The sequence below is a fragment of the Phascolarctos cinereus genome, unplaced genomic scaffold (assembly GCF_003287225.1).
Source record: "Phascolarctos cinereus isolate Bilbo 61053 unplaced genomic scaffold, phaCin_HiC Scaffold_4;HRSCAF=312, whole genome shotgun sequence".
NCBI lineage: Eukaryota > Metazoa > Chordata > Mammalia > Diprotodontia > Phascolarctidae > Phascolarctos > Phascolarctos cinereus.
Window position 1 is genome coordinate 239,460,900 of NW_027555847.1, and position 12,323 is coordinate 239,473,222.

Genomic DNA, 12,323 nt, shown 5'->3' on the forward strand with positions numbered 1-12,323 from the left:
TATAGGAGCTTTGGCCTAAGCCATTTCCGACCTGCAAAAGTTTACTCCTTCTTAGGCAACCTAGTGGCCTCTCTGCTCCTAGGTGCTTATCCTACTGATGTAGAAATTAGTGAGAAGATTTGATCTACATAGCCCAATGCAGCTCCAAACTCCCCAGGTCTTGATATCTGCCACCATCTTCCTTACTAGTAGCTGGGATTACAGACATGCTCCATCATGCCAGGCTAAATCTAGACCATCTTCTAAGAAAGCAGATGTTCCTTTGGCCAGAGAGCGTAGCATGGAACCAAACACACTTCTACTATATTTGAATTTTTTATTAGATTTTAGAGCAAATACACCAGAATCACAGAATCTCAGAGTTAGAAGGAACCCCAGAAGCCATTTGCTCCAATACATGCCTGAACAAATATCCTCTGTACAACATACCTAACAAGTGGTCACCTAGCCTTTGTTTAAAGGCTCATAACATCACATTATTTCTTTATAAAAATAGGGTATAAATTATTTGAATATTTGTCTTTCTTATCAAAAGGATTATTTCCTATTTTATATATACATACATACATACATATATATATAATACATACATATATATACATACATACATATATATATATATATATATATTTTTTTTAATTTTTTCTTGTATTATGTTGACTTTTTGGTGTTCCTGATAGGGATAGTACTCAAGGGAGACAAAGGCCAATGTGATCCTGGGAACAGTTTTGTTGCTTTTTAGGGAAAACAGCCTTGGTTCTATCACATATCATCCCATGGTGGAGATGTCCTAATGATTTTCTGAGGGACTTTTCACTATTTAAAGGCTTTCAGAGCATTTACTGACAATCAGCAGTATTAAGGGGAAAACAAAAAGAAATGCAGCTCCATTTACCTTGAAGAATCACTATAAAGAAAAAAGAAAAGGAAAGAAGAAAAAAGATGAGGCCACAATCCAGAAAGCCAAGGCTTTTTCTCCCCCATAGGAAGGGCTAAATCTTAGATCTCAACAACCTGGCTCGTGCAGTAGGTGCTGCCACATCTTTACAGTTTATAATAGGTCTCTTAATGCAAGCTGGAGATGAACTAATGATCTGAAGCAGCCTCAGGAATATCAGGGACACAACACAAATAATAATGCCTTGTCCTGATACAAGGCAGTGAATAATGAGCAGCAGTAATACCTGGGAAACACCAGGCTCACAGTACAGATGATGATACTTCTGGCACAATTAACAATTCTTCATCATATATCAAGGTCATCTGTAGTTAAATGGCCAAGAAGCTAATAAGCCTTGCATGCAACTTGTCCTGAGGATCTAAATGGATACCATGGCTCTCCCAATACTGTTATCAACTCAGTATTGCCTAGCTCACACACCAAAAACTCTCCCTCCCTGAGAACCATATCAGGGAAATTATATGAAATCTTTGCCCCCTTAGAAACTTGGGTGGAGTTGCCCCTTTGTTCGACAGGGGCTAAAAAAGACTTTTCCTCAACCTGATCCAGGGACTCAGAAATAACAGTCAAACCAAGTAAATATAAATTTACCAACATGATGATTTTATTTCCCTCAACAGGTGCCATCCAATAATGCCATCTCTTGGGCTGCTGATCCCTGAAACGTCTGAACCAACCCAGTCTAAAAGAATCCTACCAGTTGAGAGGAAGTTGAACTATTTCACCAGAGCCCTTTAAAGGGACAACAACTTTGAGGATCAAGTGACTTTGTTCTGGGGAATACATAACAGCTGATTTTATCAATTAAGTATTCCTGGAGACTGGATCCCAGAAAACATTGGAATAGAAAGACCTTTCTAGGGTGGCACTGACTTGATACAGCCATGGTTAATGGGAGGAAGGAAACCTGGGCAGTCAGGTGTATGATTAGCAGGGGAAAAACGTCTTGCCTGATATGGGAGAATACCATTTTTCCAGACAAAGACAGACTGAGGACCATTTGAGTTAGGTGAGAGCTCAGTAGGGTATAGCCTTCTCTTTACTTAAAGGGAATCATATGATCCTGTCAATCAATAAACATTAAGGACCTACTATGTGCCAGGCACTATGCTAAGTGCTCGGAATTAAAAAACAAAAATAAACCAGTTTCTGCCCATGAGGAGCTCACAGTCTAATGGGGACAAAACATGATAACTATATACAAACAAGATATATAAAAGGTAAAAAGTAAACGATCAACAGAGAAGTCCCTAGATTTAAGAGGGATTAGAGGCTTCTGAGTCATATGAGCAACAAGTTGGCAGACATTGTCTCTGATCCCTACAACCTCTCAAACCTCCCCCAAATAGAACTTATGTGTGAAAGATAAAGCAACTTCAGCTATTTCCAAGGCCTAAGACACCTAGAATACAAAAGATTTAAAAAACAAACAAACAAACAAACCCCAAACCAGGAACTAACACTCACTGACCCTGTGCTTTCTCTTCATTCTACTTCCCATGCTATTGGCAGTAAGATTTCACTAGCAGACCCAGGGACATGACACAGGCCTACATCAAAACTCATCCCTATACTCCAGTTCCCCTTTCTTCCAGCCACAGAGACCCTTGCCCCAGACTATGGAAATTTCCTCAGGCCTCAAAAGCCAATTTGGCCTTCAAAAACAAAAGCCTGCTGGGGGTTGCAACCTGGAAGCACCAATGCTGCAAAGCTCTGAATTGCCAGTGCCAAAGAAAGCAGGTTCTGAACTGCTGGTGCAAAATATTCAAGCCACATGAAAAAATGCTCCAAATCACTAAGATAAATACAAATCAAAACAACTCTGAGGTTTTACTTTATACCTTGCAAGTTGGCAAAAATGACTAATATGTTCATACACTTTGAACGAGAGACTCCATTACTGGGATTATATGCCAAACAAGTCATGGATTAAAAAAAAAAGCCCCCAAATACTCTGAAATATTTATAGAAGCACTTTTTGTGATAGTTAAAAACTAGAAACAACATGAATGTCCATCACCTGGGGAATGGCTAAACAAATTGTGGTACATGAAATGGAATACTCTCATGCTATAAAAATTATGTGTATGATGAATAGAGAAGCATGGAAAGCATGGAAGCACAGAAAGATCTATATGAACTGATGCAGAGTGACATAACCAGAGTCAAGAAAACAATATACACAGCAACTACAACGTAAAGAGAAAGAACACCATAATAAAAAACAAAACAAAAACAAACTAAAAGTAAATGTAACAAAATTATAAAGATCAAGTGTGACTTGAATGAGGAGATATGAGAAGATACCTCCAACCTACCCCTTCATGTAGGTGTGAGGTCTACAGGTGCATTGCATATGTTTTCAGCTTTTCTTAATGTGTCAATCATTTGTGCTGACTTTCTTCTTTCTTCTATTAATCATTTGTGTTGACTTTTTTCTTTCCTCTTAAAAAAATACTACTTGTCACATGGGATGGCTCTCAGGGAAGGGGAAGGATACAATGGTGATGTAAGAAGCAGAAAACATTAATAGATATCTTTTTAAAAAGAGGTATTGGGAAAGGCTTTTTGTAAAAGGTGGGATTTTAGTTGGGATCTGAAGGAAGCCAGGAAAGACAGGAGAGGGAAGTGAGATCAGGTATCATTTTTTCTGCTCCTTCTCCTGAAAGGCTGAGTGCTCTGAAAAGATTCTCCAAGCAACAACCTTTTCTTACCCTCTACTACTTTCTTTCTTTTAAACAATAAACAAAAAACCACTCCTCTCTCAGACATTCCTACATCAGATACCACTGCATAGCCACATTGAACAGGATGTTCAGGGCTGCCTCCTCAATGAGTTAGTCTGGTGGAATCATGGCATGCAATCAAGCATTATGAAATCATGACTTCTGGAAAGGAGGCTCTTCATATCTCTTGCCAAACTTTCTGTAAATTCTTTGGGTTGGTTTTTTTTTTGCTTCACTGATTCTGTCTTGTGATCTTTTTCTTTTAAAGAAAGCTTTTATTTACTTAGATCTTCCAGCCAAGATAGGTGTCTAAATGGGAGGTAGACTACCCAACTTTTGCATACCTACTGTAGCAAAACCATGAAGTTCACAACAGATTGACTAATTGTCAAGGAATCCAATGAGATGGCTAATATGGAAATGTTTTGCATGATTTCACATGTATAACTGATATATTGCTAGCCTTCTCAAGGGGTTGGGAGTGGGTGGGAATTTGGAACTAAAAAGAAAAAGAATGCTAAAAATAAATACGTTTTTAAAAAATCTAATGAGAAACTACAATAAATGACTTCTACCCCAGCCAGAAGCCCAAGGGCAATAGGAAATGGGGTTGCCAGCAAGGCCTGTGCCAACACCAGGAGAGGGTAGCCTCCCAGTATAATCAGATACACATAGCCCATTATAAGGTGTCCATTATAAGGCTACATTTCTAGAGGTAGCAAGAGTGGAGTCACCCCATGCCTCCATCCCCCAAAGCCCTAGAGTGGTGACTCTGGAAGTAGAAGTTGGCAGTGGGCAGCCAGCAGTGACCAGTGCAGTGGCTCTAAATTCTTAATACTGTACTTAGATATCAGAAATGGCCCTACAGATCCAGAATTCTGAACCTGAATTATCTTCGGAGCTGGAGATGAGAGGTCTAATCCCAGGAGACAGAGGTTGGCATAAGAAACCAGGTGACACAGGGTGAGAACAAGAGGGGCCAACCACCCCACTCAAAAGTGAAGCAGGTGGCCCTAAAACCATTCAGGAACTAAAACAAAGCTAGAGAGAGAGGCAAATTGAAAAATTAGCAAAACAGTGACAAGCATCAAAAATTATCATAGATCTAGAGATCTCCAAAAAGGAACAAATAAACTCATAACACTTGAAGCAAAAACCCAAAGGGGGCAAAAAGACTTTCCATAAATATATGAATATATAGAAGAAATGATGCAGGAGATTAAAAAAATAAAAGCTGTGGAAGAAAGGATTGGAAGAATAGCTTGGAACAGAAAACAATGAACCTCAATCAAATAACAGACTCTCTGAAAACTAGAATAGACAAAACAGAAATCAATCAGTCCATGAGACAGCAAGAAATATTAGAAGAAAATAAAAAAAGTGAAAAAATAGAAGATAACATATAAAAAAACCCTCACCTATAAAACAAGTCAAGGACAGATAAGAATCGCTGAACTCCCTGAAAAGCATGACCAAAAAATTAAAAGCACAGATACTATATTTCAAAGAAAAATAAATGAAAATTGATCAGATCTATTTGAACCAGAGGACAAAATGAACATAGAAAGAATTCACTGACCACCTCCTAAAGGAAAATCCTAGGAATACCAGCCAAAATCAAGTTCACAAGACAAAGGAAAAAAGATACTGACAACACCTAGAAAAAGCAGTTCAAGTACCAATGGACCACAGACCTGGCAGCTTCTACAGTAAACAAAAGTAGATCTTAGAATGCAGTATTACAAAAGGCAAAAGATATAGTCTTACAACCAAGAATAATTTAATCTAAGTATAATCCTACATGGCAAAAAAAAGTGGACCTTTAGAGAACTTTCAAATATTTTTGATGAAAAAAACCAGAGCTGAGTAGAACTTTAAAATACAAGCATAAGAGTCAAGAGAAACACAGAAAAATGAAATACATTTGGGCAAGTGGAAGACAGATGATGATAATGTAGGGTTAGCATTCTATTAGAAGGAGAAAAAAGGTGTCCCTTAATGTCTTCAAAGGGTATTGAGGGAATTAAATAACAAAAAACAGAAGTCCCAGGGGTGGACCAATTCTATTTTGAGGTCTTGAAGAATGGAAAGAGAAGGGAAGGTTAAAAGGACTACACTAATATAGCATATACTAGTATAGTATATATACAATAGTATAGTATAAAAGAGGAAGAAGTGGGTATAACTTGTTATTTCATAATTGGGATATGTGAGTAGAGGATACCATCAAATAGGACTGGGAGTGGACAATGGACCTCACTGGACCTCACCTATCAGTAATGGACAAAGGAAGTTTCAATATGAATACCCCCCCCACACACACAGAGTTTGGTGTAGAAATATATCCGTCTTGCCAAAGAAAAAAGCTGAGATAGAGGCTGGGGAAGCGGTTAAGAGGGAAAATAATATCAGGCAGGGAATAGCCATAAGTAAAACAAATTTCCTATACTGAAGGAAGGAATAAAAGGAGAAAACAAAATAAAGAATTATAATACAACAGGGGTTCTTTAGCTTGCATCTAGACCATTGAGGAATGTGTGAACAAACAGTGAGATATGAATATAATGGAATATAATTACACCAAAATAAAATGGAATAAACTATTTCAGAGAATCCTGGGTAGTATGAACTGATGCAGTTAAGTAAACTGGACCAGGAAAACAATAATACATAGAGAGCAATACTGTAAAGAAAAACAACTTAAGAAAGAAAAAAAAGACAATAACTTGATGAATGCAGTGACCATCCAGGTCTTTGGAGAGTTTATAGCAAAGCATGATATCCAGCTCCTGACAGAAAGGCGATGGACACAAGGTTAAGAGACATATATTTACAGACGTTCCCTCAGCACTGATTCATTTGGCTTGATTATGCTAACTTGCTACAAGATATTTTTTTCTTTTCTTTTTTGATTTCTAATGGGGGGAGGGAGAAAGGGGTAGCAATAGTGACACCAAGAAAAAGAGGTCTATTGAAATGTCTTTAAAAATGCACAGAAAACAGAAGGAAGTCCAGAAGGAAGAAGATAAGCAGGATAGTCTTGAAAGTTATGTCTAGAAATTATATACTTTACAAAAGCAGGTAGCATGAACTGGAGATTTCAATTTTCTAGAGGAATCTTGTATTTTGCTGTGTATATGGAAATGCTTTTTGGTGTTTTAAGTTTAGAATAAAAAAAATTAAAATTAAATTTTCAAAAGAAGAGTCTACCAAACATTTCATGGCTGGGCAAGTGTGCTTATTAAAGTCTCTAGATTGATGACATCATATTTTCATTCTGAGATTGCCTTAGAAGGAATCTCTAAAGGGGAGGGACAAGAGAGAAACTTGGGGGAAGTGATATATGCCTGCTTTAAGAATTTGGGGCAAGAGTAAAGGAGACTGCTCTCTAGGAATTACAAAGCAAAGCATAAAAACAAAGTTTAAGATCATAGAATGTTAATGACAATACAGACGGTAAACATAACCAGTACAGGATTTTCACCTTTCAAACTGATATGAAGGCAATAATGCAATTTTTGTCCTTTACAGGATAGTTTTTTTAAAAGTTCTATTTAACTATTTGTAGCAAATGTAATTTCAGAAGCTAAAGTGGTAACTCAAGTTTCATTGTATTTTACTTTTTCATTGACAAAGTGAACTCACTAGTAAACACTCAAATACCAAATACTCTATTAAGAGATTTTTAGTTTTGTGGCTTATTTTCATTTTAATCATCTACTTTCAGTAGATTAGTACCTTGTACAATGACTAATGAAGATGGGATTAAATGGATTGTTTCAGAGTTATTTTTAGTATAACTGCAGTATTTTATGGTAAAAACCTTGCCATTACATGGCTATGTTCTAAGTTAAATAAAATCTTGGATAGATAATTTAACTAAAGAGAAATCAAGTAGATATGTGAAAATTAAAACAATTTACAGGACACTTTGAATTCATAGAATATTTTTTTTTCAAATGATCTCGAGGTGGGTGAAAACTTTTGTTTTCAGTTAGGAACCCTGAGATACAAAAGAAACTAAGCATTCAAAACATTAACTTCTCAAAGTATGCTTGAGATTTTTGTCTGTATATTAAATATCTTCTTGTTAACAGTTGACATTGCATGTACAAAATCTAAAATGACAGTTAAAAAAATCATTTTTAAGTACTTACTATATGTTAGATGTGGTGCTCAGGCCTGTGATATAAAACAAAAACTGTCTCTGCCTTCAAGGAATTAACATTTTAATGGGCGAGACAAGCTGGAAAATAACTAGGCATATATATCCATATACATATGAACATGTGTGCAATACATCTACACATATATGTGTGTGTATATATGTACGTATGTATATATATATATATATATATATATATGTATGACCGATTGACTTGTACTCACTATATGAACATGGTTATTCAGCCTCTCAGTAAGCTACGCAACTGTCTATGATTAAAAATTAATAGAAGAGTTGCTGCCCTGAATCAGTGGTGGAATTTTTGTATCAGAAGCTTAGACTAAAAAAATTCCAGGCAAACACTGAGTGCATAGCTCTGTTTTATTACAAAATAGAACTCAACATGGTGGGCTAAATAGAATACTGGATATGAGGTCAGACAACCTGGGACTAAGTTTAGACTATGCCTGTTACCCACATGGGCTTGGACAATTCACTTAACCTGGGAAGTTAGGAGAGGTCAATTTTCTCATCTGTAAAATGAGGGAACTGGACCAGATGGCTTCCTTTTTAGCTCTATTATTCTATTAATATCACTATTTCCTTTTCTCTTCCCTTACTAGCTCCACTGCCCTGAAAGGTAAGGAGGCAGAAGGGGACAGATAGGGTGGGAAATAACTATAGTTGTTATGTATGTCATTGATGAATTTTGTTTTGAGTCAAGAACTCAACCAGGATATTTGCATGTGGAATATACAGATGTTATGTGATTGCTGCACACTGTATTCTATGTGGAAATATGAGGAAGGAGAATGGCTCAGTGATTTCATAAGCCTAGGAAACTTCCTCTATTAATACAGGTCAGAACCTTCTCTGAAACTCATAGTCTTGGAGAGTTGCCTAGGGCAAGGAGAACTTAAATAAATTTATCTAGGGTCGCAGTATGTGTCAGATGCAGGGCTTGAATCCAGGTCTTCCTGACTCCAGTGCTAACTCTCTATCTACTCTACTCTACCTATTAAAAAATTAATATATTTAGTGTCACACATAACATACACATTATATGAATTACATGTTCTATGCAAACATATATTCACATAGCCACAGTTTCAAGGGAACTGTGATTTTGCTAATGCCTCTCAATGCATTAATTTAAAAAAATGCAAAAGCATGTAAAATTAATTTAATACATGTTTAAAAAATCCCACCACAATATAAAGGAAGAATTAAAAGGACACTTTTTTAACAGGATCGTTATTTTTTGCATACACACTCAACTGTAAGCTTTTCAATGTTTTGAATTGCTAGAAAGTTTTCTATACTTGATAAACACTGACATGTGAAGGAATGCTCTTAAAGAATACAAACTCAAGTCATTAAAATGCAAATCAAAAAGTACTAAAGAGTTTCACCCTTCTTAGCACAAAACACAAATGATACTTTCAACTCATGGAACTGATGATAGCTATTGAAAGACAGACTAAACTATTCCCCTTTATTTGTTAAAATTGGAAAAACTAAATATTTTGGGGAGGGGTATTGTTGAGTTTGGGAATAACAAACAGCTCTTCTCCATGTACAGAGTTTTGTCGATCTTTGTTGAAAAACAACAAAACAAAATTATTTTGTACTGAATATAACACACAGAAGGATGGCTTTTTCTCAAAACAAGTTTTCCTAGAAGAGAAACACATGTTCCAAAAAGTAAAGAGTATTACCATGTATGGTCACAGGGTAGGGACTGCACAATGCTTTGATATTATGGTCCTAAATATGCTCTGAATTTTTCAGAACTTTTACAACTACCCTCATATAGGCCCACTCAAGGAGGCAGGTCCACTGTTTCATTCAATGTACTGGAGAACAGACTGGACACAAGAAATATGATTAAAATCCACTGAAATCTAAATCCACTACAGGTCTGTACAAATTTGGCACTAGACACTTGTAATTGTGAATAATACTTGTAGATGTGAGAAATGACTGTAAATAACTGTCTCCCAGGTCTGTGCTATCCAAGATATTTAATTCAGGCACATTAACTAACAGAAGGGAGTAGTAATGGTACAGACCAAAACAAACGGGAGTGCAACTGAAGACTTAACTGAATAGAATCTTTGTTAAACAATACCATACTTTGGAGAACAGCACATGCCCCTTAACCCAAAATCCCATGCATTCTAAACTCCAAACTAATAGTTCGTCTTAGCCCAAACACTTAAAACTCGTCCATAAAAGTGACCTTTTGGTGAGAAAGTGAGAGGTGAAGTAGAGGGGATTTGGGAATGGTGGCCAAAGGGAGGAAGAGACAGGATAACACAAGCTAGTAAGTATTCTGCATTTTTGTTCTCTGCCATTGATGGTCTTTCCAACCTCCTGTTTTGGCCTCTCAGTGTAACAAATCTACAAATGTAGCTCGTTAGAGCTTCCATTTTCTGGAACATTTCTGTAGTCCCTATGTCCTTAGTTAAATATTTAAGTCATTAAGTTCATAAGGAAAGGTAGAAATAACTTTTCAGAGCTCATGAATTTCCTGCTCACCAGATGGCTTTTCTTGCCATAAGTGCACTGTAAACTCTTAATACATATGGAATTGATCATGCTTGTTATTCAGTTAACCAAGAACCTTTAATTTCTCCCAGCTGAGAGGAGAAAAAAAATCCTTAAGGCATTTTTTGGGGGTGGGGGTTTCCTATTAAAAAATAAAACTTGTAGCATTTTCAGTAGTAGTACCTTTCTTAGCGAGTAATCTCAGTAGTCTGTCCCTGGCCAACTTGAAAGCGGAAGCAATTATCTAATTTTAATCTATTCTGAAATTTACCTCCTATTATATTGTACCTCAGTGAATGTTTTTCTAAGAGGATATGGCCCATTAGTTATATGCAATGGATTTCTGAATTAAAAGAAACTTACTGTTGATGAGTTTAAAAATTAAAGGAAACATTTTTTTTTGGTTTGGATTCAAATGTTTATCTAAAGTGTTTGGAGTGCAATCCTGAACACCACAGAAAAACCAAAAGAAATAAAAAATATGGATTGCATTTTTAACTTCCTCAAAGTATAATATGTTAACATTAATTACATGGATATGACAACTTTGATATTTTTAGTTTTGATAACAGGATTAACTTTTAAAAACTGTTTTATGATGACTAAAACTAGTATAATCTGAGATAAAAAGTACAATGCAAAAATATTTTTAAATATGAAATGGCAAAATGTTAGGTAATGAAGACTTTTCAAGAACATGATATTTTATTTTCTTACAGGCATTATTATAGTAATAATTATTTTAAAATGCAATTTAATTAACAGATGTACACCATATATATGTACAGAAACTCACTTATAAAGTTACTGGAATTAAAATAGGAAAAAAAAACCTCTTGCTTCCTAAAAGTATTCAGACAAAAAAGAGACAAAAATAAAAAGTAAAAATTATCTAAAATAGATCATACAAATAGGGGAATCTTTTTAACTAATGTAAAAATTCACCAAAAGAAAAAAAAAAAGAAAACCACTAGTCATCATCAAATGTAATTTTTTTCCCTTGAAATACTGCAATTTTAGACATCTGTTCTTTTCGTTTCCGGCTTGCTTCCCAAGAAGGATGAAGCGGCTGCTGTAATTGCTGCTTCTTATTTTCAGGCCTTGTATACATACTCCTGTCAAGGTGATTCTTGATCTTAGGCTCGTTTTGTTGAAAAGCTAGGTAGGGCGAGAGAGAGGGGAAGAGACAAAAGAATGGAAGTCAGGTAAAGGTACTGTATGTCATATATGCACATACATGTATGCATGCCACACAATGTATACATGTGTATGTAACATACATGTGCACATAATACATAAATATGTATACATATATACTACATACACACATACAGTTCCTGTGTTCAAAGTGGTTGCAATCTAGTAGGGAAAGAAGACATGTACAGAAATAACTGGAATAGTCCAGACTTCCCCTCATCCTCCTCTCTTTCAGAGTCAAACATTCAGGAAAAGGTGTTTATACTGGTCACCTCTACACTTCCTTTTCTCTCACATCTCAACCGTTTGCGCATTCTCTCTTCCTATCACATCATTCAACTAAAATTGTTTTATCCAAAGTTAGCAATGAATTCTTAATTATCAAAACCTTTGGCTGTTTCTCATTCTGCATCCTTCTTTACTCTCTGCAGCATTTGACATCAAGACGGCCACTTTCTTTCTCATTTTTCTTGATTCTGCTCTCTCCTTTAACTGTGTTTAGCTCCCTAACTGTAGGTATATCCTAAGACTTCCAGGTTGTTTCCCTTCCTATTTCTAAATCAGGGTTGTGCTGCAGCCAGCTTATTAGTTGTGAATCCAATTATTAAATTTTCAGTGAGCATTTGCACCTCGGAAATCAGCAAATGTTATAACTCAGGATTTGATTTACTGATTGTCAAAAAAGTGATGAAGAAATATTCATAATGAATATAAAAGTATGTTT

General features: G+C 35.9%; 1 protein-coding gene across 1 annotated transcript in view; it reads right to left on the reverse strand.

Annotated features, from left to right (window-relative positions):
* Positions 1-302: 302 nt before the first annotated feature.
* Positions 303-12,323, reverse strand: part of SRFBP1 (serum response factor binding protein 1) — a 112,790-nt gene continuing 100,769 nt past the window's right edge. Inside the window, exon 8 of the mRNA XM_021009512.2 lies at positions 303-11,560. Coding sequence (XP_020865171.1) covers positions 11,373-11,560 — 188 coding nt within the window. The 3' untranslated portion in view covers positions 303-11,372. The remainder of the gene's footprint in view (positions 11,561-12,323) is intronic.